This window comes from Homalodisca vitripennis, chromosome X (genome assembly GCF_021130785.1).
Source record: "Homalodisca vitripennis isolate AUS2020 chromosome X, UT_GWSS_2.1, whole genome shotgun sequence".
Taxonomy (NCBI): domain Eukaryota; kingdom Metazoa; phylum Arthropoda; class Insecta; order Hemiptera; family Cicadellidae; genus Homalodisca; species Homalodisca vitripennis.
In genome coordinates, this window is record NC_060215.1 from 117010270 (window position 1) to 117029626 (window position 19357).

The 19357-nt window shown below is 34.9% G+C and overlaps 1 protein-coding gene across 2 annotated transcripts in view; it reads right to left on the reverse strand.

The window, feature by feature from the left end:
* Positions 1-19357, reverse strand: part of LOC124369822 (vacuolar protein sorting-associated protein 13) — a 249003-nt gene that overhangs the window by 145590 nt on the left and 84056 nt on the right. For both annotated transcript variants that reach the window (XM_046827945.1, XM_046827944.1), the window contains exons 15-18: positions 14714-14949; positions 12907-13071; positions 10453-10552; positions 5784-6028 (exon numbers count right to left, since the gene is read on the reverse strand). In XM_046827945.1, coding sequence (XP_046683901.1) covers positions 5784-6028; positions 10453-10552; positions 12907-13071; positions 14714-14949 — 746 coding nt within the window. The remainder of the gene's footprint in view (positions 1-5783; positions 6029-10452; positions 10553-12906; positions 13072-14713; positions 14950-19357) is intronic.

Genomic DNA, 19357 nt, shown 5'->3' on the forward strand with positions numbered 1-19357 from the left:
CATCCCAACATTTCACATAAGTACTGTGGTTCCTGGCACACCAGTATTTTGTGAGTCATGCAGCTGGTCAGAATCCTGCAATTCGTATCCATTGGGAACATTTCGACCATCTTTATAGAGGGACACGTGATCACATTTCCACAATGAAAAGACAAAGCGACAGTTGTATTTAGGAAACGTTGAATTCTTTGAATGTGCTACCTAGAAATGTAATTTCTATATGCAGGATAGCAATAATAAATTACCCCTAGGACTAATGACTAAGAACTAACTGCAGTTTTGCTGACTCTGGTAACACATTTCTGAACCCTCAGTCTTCCCATAGCATGCTGGATTCCGTGAGTAACATGGTCAGAGAAAGAAAAGTCCTTGTCTAAGATGACTCTGAGTGTCTTTACTCTGGCATGAATGAAAAATCTCTCATCACCGAGCTTAACCTCAATATTACTCATGGTAAAGGCCTCCATCAGGTTTTGAGGTGCTAGATGAAGGACAGTGCACTTGACTTTGTTAAATTTCAGCCCATTACTGGCTGACCATTTTGAAATATTGTTAAAGTCAGTGTCGATTTTAAAAATGACATCCACTGCTAGCTTTGACTAATAAGACAAGTGCAGTTTTAACCCAATAATATGAGGTTTGTAATGCTGCACACATCTAGGAAAGTCAGATGTGAACAAAATAGGTCCAAGGCAGCTACATACCATACAGCACCCCACACCTTACTTTTGAGACCTGGTCACGGTCCTTCAGATATGATATTGTCCACTTAATTTCCTTTTTACCACCAAATTCATAATAATACATTTTTTCCCAATGGCATATCATGGGTAATCAAAGGCCTGAGCATCACCAGCATACTCAGTTTCCCCAGGAGGGTTCACTCCTAGCTGGCTTATACCTTCCAGTTGAACCTACACTGGGTACAACAAAAACTGATGTGTCACTTAAATCTGGGCAACCTAATGGATGTCCAGGAGTAGCACTAACCGCAAACATTGAGAAATTAAGGTGCAAGGGTAGATTGATAGGTCTAGTCTACAGCGGGAGATGACTGTTGAAGTTGGTGGGGCTCTCTAAGAGTTAAGGGCTGCTGCTAGCTTTCACATACGGGCGAGTCACCCCCTGTCTGCTTTCACTGGAGAGGCTAGTACAAAGCTGGGTTCTCTTTCTTCCATGGAAACATGACTGTGATTAATGGTCAAAACCCTTCCTCATGACAGGAGGCAGCCTCTATCTATAACCTTACCCATCCACAATATTTTGTCACTCCTGAAGCAGCTTCTTGTCGTAAGAGAAAAAAATACTCTCCTTTCCTTTAGCTTCAAACAAATCTCCACAAAGGTTTACCAAATCAGTGAATATGTTGTGTCCCTTTCTAAAGCCTGATTGAGTCATGGGTCATATATTCCTAGCATGCATGAAGCCTACAATTTGGGGAATTACTAGCTACTCAAGAATCTTGGAAATGGCAGAAAGTAGCGGGATGGGTCTCAAACGGTGAAGACTTTTAGGGGCAATTTGTCTTCAGTAGAGAATTGATTATATTTATATTCCAGAGTTGAGGAAACTCTCCATTTTCTAGTGATTTGTTAATAATATCGGTAATGGCTGTTAATGTGTACTGACTCACACCTTTTACAATTTGTGTAGAGAGGCCATCATTTACAATTGCTGAAGATTGATTCATTGCTGAATTTCCTACAAATCACTTTCTGGGACAAAAGTTAATTATAATTATTGTTCTCTAGGACCAGTCTTTGTCTTTGTTTAAAATAATTAATCACTTCATTATTTGCTTAAGCTTCATTCCCCAAATTAATATTTATTGATTTCATTTGCTTCAATTTTATGAGGTGTACGTTTATTTTCTTCACTCTCAACTACATCACATGTTTCAGGCATATCCACAGATCTCTAAAATTTGTATTTCTTTTCAAATTATCTGTGAAAAATTCTTTCTTTGATATATTATTATACTTAATTTATTTGTTTTATTCTGATATTGATTTGGAGCTTATTTTCCATTTTTATCTTCATCAATCATTTTCCATGGAGTTTGTATGTCTGATTTCTGATACATTTGATGTAATAAATACCTCTCAATATAACTGATATTTCTCATATTTAGGATTTTATTTCAATCAATAATTCAACTTATTTCTGTGACAGCTTCTGTAGCATTAAAATATTTAAAATCTCTGTATGTAACGATTTTTGGCTTTTTTAAATCTTTTTTACAAACTAAGTGACAGTAGATAAGCTAAGCTTGTGGTCTCTAATATCCACCCCAACTCAGTGCCCTCTTTTTCAATAACCTAGCTTGTGGTCTCTAATATCCACCCCAACTCAGTGCCCTCTTTTTCAATAACCTGCCAGAGCACCTAAAGATGGAACATCCAAAGCGCCTCAAGAAACAGCTCTAACACAAGATGCATCAATAGCGCTGTTCCTCTCGACCTTAATTGACCTGTTCACAATAATGTGGTCTAACAAGGTGGCTGAGGTGGCTACTCTTGTTAGCTCATTCAGCAATTGTATTGCGCTCAATTCTCTCAAGAGTCGGCGTAGATATTTAGCTCCGTCGCATGTTTCTGACAACAGATCAATATTAATGTCTTCAATACAGATAACAGTGTTAATTTCAACAGCCATGTCAACAAAAAGGAAATGAAAAAGAACCGACAGTAATGAGTACCACACTTCTGCTGACCTATAGACTGCACACAAACCAATTTTCCATTGCTCCCTTTCCATTGAAGACAAGACAAAGTGTTTCGATACAAGAGTCCACAATTTGAGCTCAAAAACACCATTCATAACCAAACTTTCTTTCAAGTAAATAGCAACACCTCCACCATTAGCATAGCAAGCAGTTTTGACTTGTCTGCTACAACCACATTCGTTTCTCAGCATCGTGTAACTCAGTATTTTGTAGCTGTGAGAGTGAGTATCAGCCTGTAGCCATGTCTCACTGATTGCAAAAACTTCAAACTCAAAGTTACACACCAGTTCACATATTTTGTCAAAACGAATATTTACAGACGTTTATATAAGCACCTTTAAATAATCCTGTTCCCTCCACTCAACTCGTTTCCCGAGCTCTCACTGCCATTTAGCTGATATATTAGCTATCTTCCCCATAGAAGAACACCAAAGGATACTGCAGAGAGTCGTAGGAACGTATTGCTGAGTCATACCATGTTATCGTCTCTGCTATGAATAATTATCTCTGCTCTCCAAATTCTTACCAGTAATGAGGACCCACACTTTTCTACACCTGGGTGCATTAAAACTACGGCGGTGTGTCTCAAAAGGCTTTGTATTGGCATAAACACAACTCTTAAGTCGTTTTGGTTCTTTAGGAACAACATCAACAGCAGCTGTAAACTCCCGAATATATTTTTTATGTTCATGCAACATTTCATGAAGTTGCCTTACCAGTTTAGAGTTAATACCAGGGTAGATACCATAAAAAATATCCTTCTCATTATCTTTGTCACCAAAGTATAACTGAAGAAATGATGGCTGCCGCATTAGGCTCTTGCATGAGGCTCCTTATTTTGTGATATGTAAATATACTTGTGCCTGAAACTTCAACATTGGCATGAAGTTGTCTTCTTTCAACTCTCTAGCTCCAAAAAATGCCATTTTGAAGAATCCATCGTACTTATGGGCATTTATCAATTCAAGGTAGTGATTTCTTTCCATTATATTTAGCTATAGCCACCTGATTATAACTGGGGTTATTTAAATCACATTTTAAAAGCGATTTCCTGTGTACCTCCAGGAATATATGTTATATATTTTAATAGGTTTCTGGTGTACTTCAGGATTGTTCTTCTCATGTACTTCAGGCCAGAGGGATTTTTTTCCGACGTGTTGGCTACACCGCAGTGTAACCTCTCGTCTTCACAATGAGAACGGTTCGAGGTCAGTACATTGAGAACTGATGTGACAATGTTTTATAAAAATGTCAATGATCTCCCTCTACGAGGGAAATACATGGTGCCAGCACACTTAATTTCTGGATGTACCTTGTATTTTGAATTAACATCTCTTGCTTGTTTTTCCTTATCAAATCTGAAAATTTTATCTACGTTTTTTTTCCTTTTTCTCCACATAAATGGTACTACAGAAGGAACAGGTTTATCTGAACTGAAGGGCTCTGCTTACGGGTTGAATTAAGTAGGAATTAGATTCAAATTACAAAGGAACTGGGGAGTTTGATGTTTGCTGAAAGTCAACAAAAACATCCATGTGGGTTTATTGGATTAAGGACATGAAAGTGTCCTCTATTAAAATGAATGACCCTATAATAATGCCATTTTGATATACCTTAAATTCAAAAGGAAATATCTCTCTTGCTGCAATGAGTTCTGAAATTGATCCTTAGATTGATCCAGGCATAACAATGATATATACTGTTGTTAGTACTATATATAATATGCATAAGATGAAACCTCTGCCAGTTAATGGTCATGTGAAGCAGAATTTCAGCCCAGGATTTGGTCTCCATATATCAGATACGACAAAAATGAGAAAAGGCATGTTACATCACCACAAATCTTTACCACTTGATGAGGGTTCTTTGTGCCACTAAAATTTCTTTCTCCATGTTATCACAATAGTTTAATCATCTTTTAAAAGGATAAAATATAATATGATGAAACTACATGAACTATAGTCAAATATTACCATGAAACTAAATAATTGAAAAAATATAACATTACAATTCACATTGGTGAATTAAAAAGAGATGAACTGAAAATTCTGTAAGCAACATGGTAAATTTCAGAATTAAACAGTACTATAACTCCTTAATTTGTAAGTAAATTTTCTTCTGTCAATCAAATTCTAAAATTAAATCAGGGGGAGCAAGTAAAGAGAGTCGTAAAGATGGAATACCAAGAGTGAAATTGAGAATATAACAGTTGGTAAAGCAATTGAAATAAAATAACATCTTTTCTGGGAATCTGGGAGACTGTATCTAGAAAAGAATCAAGTATGTGTCGAGAAAAGAAGAATGAATAAATAATAAACTAAAAAAACAATAACAATGAAAAATCAAATTAAAATTAGAAAATGGATAGTAAATTAGCTAAATATATCGACAGTCATGCCAGGGTTTCGTAACAGGACAGGAATTCAATAAAGAGTAATGGTCTTATGTTAATCTTCATATTTTAATAATACTGGTTGTGATAAAAATTGCTATTAAAAGTAATCACAGTTTTCCACAAATTTCTATGGTCATGCTGCAACATTGTTAAAACTGTTTCTTAGCGCTTGTGTTGCGGTTATGTTTGCATTGAGATGTTTATCTAAGAGGTAAGACAAATATGTGTACAAAGTTTCATATAAATCATTCATTTAGTTTCGGAGATTTTGTAATGATAAAATTTTTATTAACAGTATCACAGTTTTTTATGAATTTCTTCAATTGGTTATGAAAACATACAACAACAAAAAACTCGTGTAGAGCATATCCATAGGACTCATCTGGGATCCTCATGATAATTTAAGTGTTAAAAAAATTCAAAACCATTTCTTAATGGACAAATGGACACCTAATGACAAACTTGAGTACAACGATTCATGTCAAATTGTTCTGTATTTTTGTGATTTCGTGATGAGTCAGTCAGGGAATTTGGATTTTTTGTACATAGATAATGAGCAAAATAAGTTATTTACACTTATATAAATAAAATTAAAGAATGATCCTTTTGTAAGGAGCACAATTACAATAAAAATTTGTATTGCTTCCATTAGAAATTACTGACCTTAGGGTGGTGTGTGTCTTCACGCAAGTCATAGAAGACAAAATTATTCAATGTGCCATCAATTTGGGTGTAAGTTCGTTTTATTATAACATTCAGCTGCCCACCTTCGACATGCATAGCACCAACCATTCTCTGACTGGTTTTTAAGGTCAATGAGACCTCGCCCATCACAGCTGTCAATTTCAGGTCTATTGTGTTTACTTTCACTTGCCTTCTGCGCCGCTTTTGCCTCCAACCTGAATCATCTGTAAAAAATAGAGGAACATATATCCAGAGGTTATCTAACTGTACTTTCATACAGCCTAATGGAGTTTAAGAAATTCAATTTTCTTCCTTATACCACAAGATCCTTTCATTGTTAAAGTTAGTAATCTGAGGAAAACTGATAAGAGTTTAAGTGGAGGAGGACCCATTGGGCTTTAATATTTTATCTTGGATTAGTGATAAAGAAATGTTTATGGATCATGTATTAGTTCTATATGATAAATGAAAGAATACTGATTCAGGATTACTTGGCTCTCCATATATGGTGTAGGATTAACACACCATTGCAAGATAATCCTGTTGGGAGCACAAAAAACATTGAAGGCAGGTGGGCTTGATAGAAACAACATATAGGCATTGTTTTTAGGATACGAGAAAGGATACTGGTTTAAATACTTGGTATGAATGCAATGTTCAAAATTAAAGTAAATGTATTAGAGAAACATAAAATAAGCATTGTTGCTGTCACAAAGTAAGTTTGAAGAATAAAAAAAATGTTGACAAAGATAACATATATTTTCATTTCAATAGATCAAATACCCATAAGTATAGAGACTTTTTTAAGGAAATAGACATACAACTTTAGGATTCCTTTAACTCGCTCTCTCACTGACACATAGTTTAGGACACTTCTCTTGAAACATGAAATTTGTAATATAAATGGTTCACAAAACAGTGAAAATTCTAACTTTAGTCACTTTTTTTATTTAAATGCAATTTCGTTAGAGGCTAAAATATTCTCAAGTTGTGGTATGTAATATGGAAAAAGTTTTTTGTCCAACTTGACACAATTTTAAGTAAATTTCAGTGACTTGATATTCACGCAGACTACAAATGAGCAACAAATCATAGATTTTAAGAATCTTAAACAATATTTCATGTAACAGAGGCTAAATAATAGAGCATTTTCAAAACGTGATAGTTCTGTAAATACATCCACTATAGTTTTAATCTACTTAAAATTTTAAGAATATAAAATTATAGGTATTTTCCTACTAAATCTAAAAATGCCCACAGTTTTAAGACAATAAATAATACACCTGTTGGTCTAATTGGTAGGCAACATGTAAAATATTGACAAATACTTTTACTTACAGAATCTGTTAAAATTTACTAAAATATTATTATTAAAACATACTTGAATGGTGTAACAAATAATAGACACTTTCTAACAAACTCCGAAAATGCACTTAGATTAAAACAAAACACACACACACACACACTGTGAGTACTAGGATGCAGAAGAGGAAAAATATCACCATATTATAGAAAAACAAATAGTTCATAAGATAAGTACTTGAATAGGATATTAAATTGAAGATATTTCCTTATTGAATTAAAAAATATATATAGTATTAAAATGTTAAAAGTTGTGCTAACAAGAGCCTAAAAATGTAAAATATACTCAATAGTCGTGTTCATTGCATGTGATTTAAATCAGGCTTAGAATTAAAAACAAAACTATTCACTTTATAGAATAAGATTCTGCAGTCTCAGAAGTGAAGATGATCCGATAGGATTTACATTTTATAATAGTAAAAAGACAAAAGTTGTGAAAACAGCCTAAGTTGAAAATAGATATGTGGGTGATCAGCAATCATGTAAATTTAACTGTTCCAATTATAGTAAATATCTCATATTCACTTCTGTTTTAAAATGTAGTGAAAAATTGGGTTAGTGAACAGGATTAGAGAAAAAGACAGGAAACAACAATACCACATTATTGTTTTTCGACTAACTACCAAGAAAAATGTTACCAAAACATGTACATTGGTAAATTTAAAATAACTTTCACCATGGGATCCCTCATACCATTTGGCTTGTACAGACATTGTGTCACAGAAAATTATTTCATGTTCAAGGTACAATACTCCCTCAGTAACCCAAAAGGAGGGAGAGATTGAGTTGCTACTGAGCCAAGAAGTACTGAGTACTTTTTACATTCTATATAAAGAGTAATAAACATTCTGTAAACAGTTTAGTAATGCTTTAAGTTTTTCAAGTCATAAAAATGAATCTGTATACACCAACTTAGGAACTAAGAAACTGCTTTTATGTGCCATCAGCACTTTTAAATTTCTCTTCAGGAGAGCCCATAAGGAATTAGGGGGAAATTTTTAATGCAAGCAATGGTCAAGTTGCAAATAATTTTGAAGCTTTTAATGAAACATAAACAATAATATGGGGAAAAATTAAATATAAACTGTCAGTTTTATGACCAAGTTACATATAACTGGAGAAATACAAACATTCATAAAATTACATAGAGCCAGTTGAGTAAGTGATAATTTGAATACTAATTCATTTATGACATCTCATTCATTGAAATGTACGGCCCACCTAGAGTGTTGTGGATTTTATTATAATAATCAGCACTTTCTGTGGTGGTTAGGGTGTATTTTAACACAACTTTGACCAATACTGGCATTTTTGGGGTTTGGAAAGTTGCTATGATAATTACAAAAAATTCCATTTTTTTCACAAAACAGAACAGAATTTTTAAGACAAATGCACAGTAAAAAAATATGTCATCCAGGCTTAGTATTTTAAATTATAAACTCTATATGTATGATAAAACTTTTAAGACATACCATGGTAATGCATGCACTACATTACATTTATAGGGATATGAGATTTTATAAATTGTCATAAACATTTTATACACCGAAGTAGGGTATCTAATTCAATAGTGCATATTTTCTTCTACAAACTTTAAATTGTTTGAACAAATAAAATCCCAACCATTAGCAGAATTAAATCAGGACTAGTGTATAATTAGAATCATAATCATCGAGATTTAAAAATTCTACATTCATTTTAAATCCAATCAACATCATACGACTCAGACAATTTGGACTAACATCTTTGTCTATATTGACATAAATTTGATCTACAACAAAGGACGTCCAACAATTTGGGGCTCCACACAACTTAAATATGACCTGCATATTCTGAACTTCATCAAATGATGCAACTAACATGGACGTGTAGAATGATCCATTCTACATAACATAAGTCTGATCTTCAATATGCCCATATTATTTGCAGATTAAATATTATAATCTATGTAGATATTCTGGAAGCCCATATTAAAGTCTATTAAATTAAAGTAAAAGTTATGGGGAAGGACTTGTCAACATATAGGTATTCCTCACAACCTCTTCAAATCCCTTTAAAATAAAATGGTATTCTTGGATAACTTTTTATATTCTTGGAGAGTCTCTAAAGGGTTAAATTTGATTGGTGATGATTTTGTTTACATCATACTTAGGCTAAAAAAGCTTTTTTACTTAAGATTTAGGATTTAACATTTGAGAATCGGGAGTCTGTTTTAATGGGATTCAGAATCAGATTCGAGACTTACAAATTCTGGATTAGCCTATCACTAATTTGGAAATGTCAAAAACCATTGTGACCAAGAGTCGGTCCAAGGGTTTGGGTTTGAAACATATGGTGGCGAAATTTGTCTCAAATGACTCTACCAAGAACAAAGTTGCGTTTCAAAATAGTGCAAGACTTACACAAAACTTTGACCACTGACCCAAATAAAAAAGAAATTATCACCAGTGATAAGACACGGGTTAATGGGCATAACCCCAAAATTAAAGTTAAATCATCAGCCTGGATCAAACCTTGAACACAGTGCCCAAAAAAAGCTTGGCAAGTTCGTAGCAAAATCAAAACAACAATGACATTGTTTTTCAACCATAAAGGGCCACACTATCATCAAAGAGTACTACCTCAAAATTTTGAAACACCTCAGGGTTGTGGCGAAAGCATCCTGAATTGTGGGCCGGTGGAGACTGGATGCTTCACCACGAGAATGCACCAGCTCATTCCTCCCACATGATTCATCAGTTTTTGGCCAAGCATAATACTAGCCACAGTCCTGATATGGTACATTATGTAACTTCTGGATGTTCAAAAAATTCCATTCAAATGGAAATTGGTTCAAAGGAACCAGATTTCAAACAGTTGAAGAGTCCAAACAGAATGCAACAGCAGAGTTAATGGAGATTCCAAATGTGGACTTTGCAATCTGTTTCTTGAATTGGAAGGTTCGTTTCAACAAGTGCATCGTGTTTTGAAGAAGACAAAGTTTGGTTGGGATCAGTATGCTAATTTTTCACCAATATCAAAATATTGGATACTTTCCTGACTGTGTGTGTGCGTGTGTGCGTGTGCGTGGGTGCGTGTGTGTGTGTGTGTGTGTGTGTGTGTGTGTGTGTGTGTGTGTGTGTGTGTGTGTGTGTGTGTGTGAAGTCTAATTTTGCATGTTAGTAGATTGATTAGAGCTGGATGAACTTCCTGTTCATTATAATTAATTCATCTAATGTTATTAAAAATTCAAACATACATAGAAGCAAATAAAATAAACAAGTTCAATATTGAATTAAATTTTTACCTAATATATCATCAAACAAGACGTTGACACCAGTAGTGATCTGGCGTGTTGACTTGTTGGGAAGAAGGAGTCGAGTAGATGTTTCCTTTAGTTCTTCTTCCTACGAAAAAATATAAAGTATTTTGTTAAAATACTGAGGAGTAGCAGTGGACCTCCCTTCATATTTTCCTTATGTACTTTGTGACACACTATAGGCCAATACACTCTTGTTGAGTATTAAACTTGTTAAGACTAAAAAAACTTGCACAATGTTATATAACAAATACAATTGATACTCCCAAACTTTTGAATTCAGATAACTTTTAAGGGAGATATTAGAATTTTACTAATATTCTTACATTTACATAAAACCTAGTGAAACATCTGCACTCAGTTCAGCTTGTAACATGCATATAAATAGAGCAGTTATTACTTTGTTATAAGGTTATTAAATATTCCATATATTCCTTTTTAATGATTTTAATTATAAGTTTTCGTGGTATTGGTAATGATTTTATCATAAAATATTGCGTTATTTTATTCTTAACTCTCTAACTCGTAACACACATGCAGGTTACTGAGAGATGGCAATGGACACCTCCATGTTAATCGTATTCCAGAGTATCGACTCCATACACTCTTGCAGCTCCTGGTGATCTGTCATTGGTTCAAAATTACAGCTCACAATTCATAGCATAAACTATTTCAATTTTATTTTATTTTCCTTAGTGATACTCCAAATTGACTGATATATTTAATTTTTTAATGACATAATTAATTAAATTGTAACATTTTGTAGAACAAAATGGAACGCTTTGTTATATAGTTGCTCAATTTCAATTACACGAGAGTTGTTTCTTCTTCAACCTCTGGTTTCACACCATGACAGTCAGATAAGTGGCAGTTAAGCAGTGAGGGCAGTAGTCAATCGCGCATCTTCCCCCCTACAACATTTGTCACTGCCGAGTTCAAGTAGTCAGTTTGCACTGAGCTGCAGTCACATAAACCTGGTCGCTTATATTGATTCTCCCACTAAATGTAAATTGAGGAGTATTATTCATTCCTTGCAAGCAGGAGGGAATAGTGCTGTGAAAATTCATCAAAGAATGTGCCGTGTTTACGGAAAAAAAACATCATGAGTGATGGTGTTGTGCATGAATAGCGTCCAAAGTTTAAAGATGGCTGAATGCCAAATTCAAGGAATGTCAGAGCTGAAGCCATTCAGTGATTTTTGAGGGTGTCAGTCAACCAACATCTTTGGCACCCAGTGAGCACAAATATTTTTGTAGTCTAAATGTTCTGTAACACTAGAGTAAAGAAAAGATTTTAACACTTCTGTAAATTACAAAGACAAAGCAGTTATTGTGAACCTACGGTTTTTACTAACCACTTTATCCATTTGTTCAAAAAGGGCATCTATATTGACAGACTTGTGTCCTTGACTTCCTACACGTGCTCGTCAGTTCGTCCATCTTTAAACTTTCTACACCATTCACGTACAACACCATCACTCATAATGTTTTCTCCATAAACAAGGCACAGTCTACAATGGATTTTTGCTACACTATTCCTTTCTGATTGCAGCAAATGAATAACACTTCTTAATTTAGGATTGGCAGGAGAATCAATACAGGCTGTCATGTTTATGCAACTGCAGCTCAGCGCAAAATAGCTACTTGAACTAGGCATTGACAATGTTGTAGGTGGGAAGATGCATGATCGACTACTGCGCACACCATGGACCTGCCACGTGTCTGGCCATTATGGTGTGAAATCGGAGGTTGGAAAAAAGGCCCTCTTACATCTTCACTGAATATACTTCACTGAACATCTTGAAAATTCACAAAACCATCTTTGAAGTTGGTTTTAATGACTACCAAAAAATGTGAAAAATCAATGCTTAAAGGAAGACCTGAACAAATCTTTTAATAAGTTTGAAGTGTACTTTCATTAACAGGAAAACGAAATAAACAAATTTTGAAAAATATATTTTATGGTCAAACCCTCTTAAATTGATTATTTAATTATGAAAATGTAACATTTTAGAATGTTCCTATTCAAACATGTTACTTTATGATAAATCCAAGCTAAAAAAATAAAATACTGTAAATTTTAAAGCAACACAAAATATGGCCATAATTAAGTGATAATCTAAGCACACTTTAGATAATGCAACATTAATTAAATTCACAAATGTAGAATCATAAGTCAATTTCAGTCAAGAATGAAAGACTGGTAAAAAGTAGTAAAATTCTTTTTTATTCAAGTATTACCTCAACTGTTCAAAGGCACTCTCAAAAAATAATCAACAAGTAAAGTGTGAAAAATATATTGTCTACTTTTACTGATATCTCACAATAGTGAAATTATTAACCTTCTCCTTTCTCCTCTAAAATGGCTACCAATTTACTAAATCTATTATGAGAGTTTTCTACTTTTACCATATAAAAGAGGTAATTATTGAAACAAACGTACCTTTGATGTCATACTCGCAAAGAATTCCTGCACTCGATTGCCCCACTGTATAGCATCTAAGAAGGCCTCCTGATGAACTAAGAAGTCTACTTTAGAGAAATTTGTGTTAAGACTGTTTAATACTGAGCCATGTTTAGAGTGGAACTCTGGACTTTTCCTGTCCACCTGCCAACACAGTTAAAATATTAATCCTAAGTGCCATATTTGCTCTAATGAACACATAATCATACTCCCTGACAGCTACTCTTATCTTTCAAGTTTTTATAACTATTTTCGGGAAAATTATATGAAATAGTTGGAAATCAAGTGTAATAGAAAGGATAAGCAAGCTTTTCTGTGGTGGAGATTGATCCTTTGTAAACTATACAAAAAAACACAAATAAAATAAATGTGGTTACTGATGAATAAATTGATCATAGTTATTAGCAACATTTTCTCCAACCACTTATATTTGAAACACTCAAACTTGAGACAAGATATATATAATGAAATTACTAAATGAATAAGCAGAAAATCTATAAACTACAAATATTGAAAAGAAACTACTAGTTTTATAAATAATTGTTCTTCTGTAAAATAAAGAGTAAAGAAATCTTTTCCATAGTTTCAAAGTGAAATGCTCATAAACAAAAAGTAGCTCATTTATATAGCACTATTGATGTGTCGAAGCCAAATCTTGAATCCACCAAATCTTCAGAGAAAGATTCAGATTCAAGAAACAATTACCAAGATTTTTTTTGTCTGTATGTTGTGCAAGTTGACCGTTAGTAAGGGAAATGGAACTCCCCGAACTGAGGACTAATATTATCTGTTTATTGTATTAACATTATCATTATCTGACTAATAGCAGAAGATGGTAAAGTTAGGAGGAACATTAGTTAACTAAAGTAAAGAAATATTGTGATTTAATAAACAGTATTCTAATTAACATTTGTATATTTTATCTTTATGTTCATGCATTGGAGCATGTCTATTTGCGGATGACAGTTTATAGGCAGTAAGCACATAACAGATTGTTTTTGTGCTTATTTATTGTTTGAAAAACTATCGATAGTAACATAATTAATAAAGTATTGGAGTTTTGCAAATAACATTTAACTGCTCGTTAGCAAATTCTATATTTATGTACATGCATCACTGCAAGGCAGCTGCATCTTTTTATGGACAATTGTTATCAATATTACAAAACCCAACTATCTCTCAAATGAGTTTTTTGACTTTGGGTAAGTAAGCATAGATGGTTAATAAATTATCATTATTTTATACATAATACTTTGCTGCAGTTTGTATTTTCTCTATTTATCTATGTGCATTTCCTCGAGTCAGCTATTCACAAGATTGGGATTGGCATTCTTTTTTTTCTCTCAAAACTTGGAACCAAATCTGTTGTTAGTTTACATTGTTTTCACAAAAGTAGTACAGTTAATGGTTCCTTCTGTTGTGTATGTTCAGTTTTCATTTTAGTTATGCTATAGTGTATTGATTATGTAACTTATGCCCAGTGTTCACAATGGATCCCCAGTCAATTAAAAAACAAAAGCATGTAGCTTTAACTGTAGCTTAATGTGAGATATTAATCAAAGAGACATAAAGAATCACTGGCAATTTTAAGAAGAATTTTTTGGGATTGGACGACTCATTTATAATACTTTTGTTATGATATAGTTTGAAAGCACTTACAAATTGCTTTTATCATCATCATTATTATTATTATCATCATTTCAATAATTTTTGGTCATCAGCTGAAAAATTGTTTATAAATAGTTTAAACTGTTAGAATTTCATTGGTTGATACACTTGTACTCACTTTACACAAGTTTATCACCAGAAGATATTCGGATTTTCCTTCAGCCATGGGAGTGTTGATGATGCGGATCTTCTCCCCTTCATAGTCTTGGGAGAGACTAAGACCACCCAGTCTGAGGCTGACATTCAGGTCGTATGTCTGCTGGATAAGCTCAGCTTCCAGAGCCAATATGCGAAAATCTGCCAAGGGCTGTTCAGTACCTTCATCTGTCTTACGAAACAGAGCTAACGATATTTCTACAAATGGAGAAAAAAAATCATTACACATGTATATTTGTTTATAATCCTAAAAATAACATGTTAGATGTAATTGTACAAATCAAACAGCAAAAATTTAAATTAAGTTCTTTTTCGATTTGATGTTTGTTATTTTATAAATTTTAAAGTCTATATGACATGCTGTTCAATTACTAGATTAAAACTAATAAAGAGAGATTTTTCAAATTAAAATTGGCTTATTTCTCTCAAGTAAGGTAAGGAGGACTGGTTAACTCCTGCATGTTCTACTTGTTTGGTAGGCCATACGAATAAGATCAGATAATAATATGTAAAATATTTTGTAGATATCCCAAGGTTTTATTGCTATATAATTAAGTTTAATTATATTATTAAACATATTTGAAGATAATGTCTCATAGATGTCATTTACAGTTACTTATGTAAAGGTGCAATTATGAAGTAGTAATTTATAAAAAGCGTACCAATCATTCAAAACCTTGTAGAGTAAACCTCATAACAGTAAGATTCAGTGAACTTGAATTAGATCAAGTTAATTTAATATTATATATTGAACTGATAATTTGTAGAATTGTTAACCCATTGACTACCAATTAAAGTTAAACAAATTTTTACCCTCAGGTACCGAATGAATGTTTTATTTTATAATGGGAATCCCTACATTTGTGCTTAGGGTCAGTTAAAATATTAAACTACCATGTAACATGTTAAAATTGTATTTTACTACCTTATATAGGGTTTTTCATTTTGGGTGGGTAGATGTTGAGATGAAATAAAACAAGCTATTTATGATATATTAATGAAATTTATTTTTCATATGGAAGGCCCATGTATGCCAATATGTATGGAATATGACATCGTTGAAATGTCCACCTCAGTTTGTCACAATGGTATGGATTCGAGTGGTCCAATTTTCAATTACTCTGCCGCATAAATCCGGTTGAATTTGAGTGATGGCCTGGGTTATGTTGATCTTAAGTTCATCGGTTGATTGAGGCCTATTGGCATAGACCTGTGACTTCAGAAACCCCCATAAAAAAAGTCTAGCGGCGTCAAAACGCATGATCTTGGTGGCCAATTTACGTCACCTCCGCGAGAGATAACCATACCCTCAAATTGTTCATGCAAAATGTTCATGGTATCATTCGCTGTGTGGCACGTAGCGCAGTCCTGCTGAAACCACATGTTGTTTACGTCCATATCGTTCAATTTGGGAAATCCGTTACCATCGTTCTGTAGCGTTCGCCGTTGACAGTGATGGTCTCACCAAGGTTGTTTTTTCCAAACAAATACGGACCAATCACTCCACCAGCCCAAAATCCGCACCAAACAGTAATTTTTTATGGATCCATCGCTACCTGATGAACATCATGTGGGTTGGCGTTGTCCCATATACGGCAATTATGCTTGTTAACATAGCGTTAACATTCATCCAGAAATGTGCCTCGTGTCGCTGAAGATAATTTTTTGGCCGAAATTAGGAGCCACTTCCAAACGCTCCAAAGCCCACTCGGGGAACAAACGGCGTGGTCTATGGTCATAAACCTTGTGCTCCAGGATCAGTTAGATTTTATACGGATACAGGCCTAAATCCAGACGCAAAATTCGCCAAGTCGAAGTTTGCGAAAGGCCGAATTCTTGCACACGGTGAGGAATTGACTGCCTTGGGTTCCTCTGCACACTTTTACGGACAGCAGTGACGTTATCGATAGATCTGCTGTTCCTTTGACGTCTGGGTGTAGGCTGGTTGTTTACCGAACCGGTCTTCTCGAATTTAGCTACCAAACGTGCTGCTCAATCGTTTAACTTGTCATGATGAAATAACTTGTCATAAAATGGCAGCACTCACTGATCAGATATACACTAATGAAACAGCTGACACCAAAACAATATGGTTGCCACAGGCTTCCAACATCCACCCGCCCAAAATGAAAAACCCTATATTTAAAGTATTCAGTTGTCCAGCAACAATTGGATTTATACCAGATATGCCATTACAAATAAAATTATGTGGATCATTTGCTTGCCTTGGGCACTTCCAAGTTTGAAGGTTAGGCCTTGTCACATAAATTTCTTAAATTCCTTCACTGCTACTTTCCCTAAAATTTTGCCATGAAAGTTACCATCACTCATCTCATTTTTACCATCACTCATCTCATTTTTACCATCATTGAGTATGCTCGCTATACAGTTATTAAAACTGTCAAAAAAGAACATGAATTTGCCATGACATGAGAGAGAGAGAGAGAGAGAATATCTTTATTTTACAATCTTCAAGATTGAAAGTGGTGTCACTTAATACAATACATTTGTCATGGTAATTTCAGTCCAGAACTTGCTTTACATAGTAAAATTTGGCCAGTCCAGAAATTCATTTATGGTGTAGAACGGTCGTTGGAGCAACCAAGCTTGAAGTTTTTTCTTTAAGATAATTGGGTCAGCTCTCTTGATTGTGTCAGGAAGGATGTTGAAAAACTTGGCTCCAGCATATGAAGGCTTTGATTGAAAGCGACTACTGTGGTGAATCGGCAGAGCAAAGTCTGTGGCATTCCTGGTTTGGTAGGTGTGAGTGTCCATGTGGCGCTGCAGTTGTCTTGAGGATGCCAGGTAGATCACTTCCAGCAGGTAGATATTAGTGACTGTCATTATTCCCATTTCTTTAAAAGCACTCCTGCAGCTGTCTCTCCAGTCAAGATCAGCCAGTATTCTTATAACCTTGATGAGAACACGCTCCAGGTTGCTACTCGCCGTAGCGCCCCACAAGACAATGCCATATCTGAGATAGGACTCAAACAGAGAGTTGTAAGCTGTTCTCACTGTATCCTCTGTGCCGACATGCTTGATTCTTCTAACTGCAAAGATGGCACTACTCAGTCTGCTGCACAGTTTATCAACATGGTCCATCCACGATATTCTGTTGTCGACCACAACACCAAGATGCTCCACTGAATTTACAGAGTCAGGGTTGGGGAATCCTGACAATTGTTCTTTCAAGCTGCCAAGAGTCATTGTTTTCGTCTTTGATTCGTTAAAAACAAGGTCGTTCACTGCACAGTACTCAACAGCAACATTCAATGCAATGTATGACTGTACTTCAAGTGCCTCTCTATTCTTTCCAGAAATCAAAAGAACCGTGTCATCGGCATACATTATGGTGTTACTGTAGGGTTCCATGTATCCTGGAAAGTCAGATGTAAAGAGGACAAACAGAACAGGCCCTAGGACAGAACCCTGTGGTACACCTCTCTTTATAGGGAGTCTATTGGATCTATACAAGACTTTTATTCCTTTCATGCTCTGCTTAAGTTCAACCAGTTGGTCTCGATCCTTCAAATAGTTTGCAAACCATGACAAAGCAGTGTTCCTAAAGCCCAAGTACTCAAGCTTAGTCAGTATCATTGCATGATCCAAGCAATCAAAGGCCTTACTTAAGTCCAAGTAGAAACCTATGACGCTTTCACCCTCCTCAATCTTATTTATCATGTGTTCTACAAGATCTACGAGTGCAGTTGTAGTAACTTTTGCTGGATGAACCCATGTTGCCCTGATAAAAGTAGGTTATTGGCCTCCAGATGGACCGATATTCTTGCCAATATTATTTTCTCTATCAACCTGGAGAATGTAGGCACCAACGAAATGGGTCTGTAGATTTCTAACTTGTGTCTGCTGCCCTTCTTATGTAGGGGTACAACTTTAGAGGTCTTCATTTTACTCGGAAATAGACCCTGGTCAAGGCTGAGATTGCAAACATGTAACAATGGAGTCAATAATTCATAACGACAGTGCTTGAGCATCAGTGAAGAGAAATCGTCCAGGCCAGCAGATGTCTTGCTTTTCATTGAAGAAATAATCCCAAGCAGCTCTTTCCCAGATGTTGGCACCCATGTTGACGTGGGACTCTCCACCTCCCAGTCTTTGAACTGAAAGCGATGTCCACCCTCTCCCGGATTCGCCTCCAATGTCTCCTCTGCAATAGTGGTAAAGTAGGAGTTAAATTGGTTGGTAATATCAACAGGTTCAGTCAACGATAAATCTCCAAACTCTAGGCGTCTAATGTCCGCCGGCTCAGCTTTGCCTTTCCTCTCACTGTTGATCACTCTCCAAACTGCTTTGGACTTGTTGTCAGAATCAGCAATAAAAGCAGCACATGCCTCTCTCCTGAGGGTCCTGAGTTTTAAGTCATACAATTTCTTTAATTCAGATGATATTTTTTTGTCTTCATTTCGTCCACTTAGTGTATAAGTATCTAGTGCAGTAAGAAATTGTTTCTTGAGGTGACTTGCTTCAGCATCGAACATATGCTTTACTGAGCTGTTTGGTCTTTGTCGGAGTTTCCTTAATGGACAAGTAGTGTTAAGAGCTAGGGTGATAATCATTAAAAATACACCATATGCTCTATCCAAGTTGT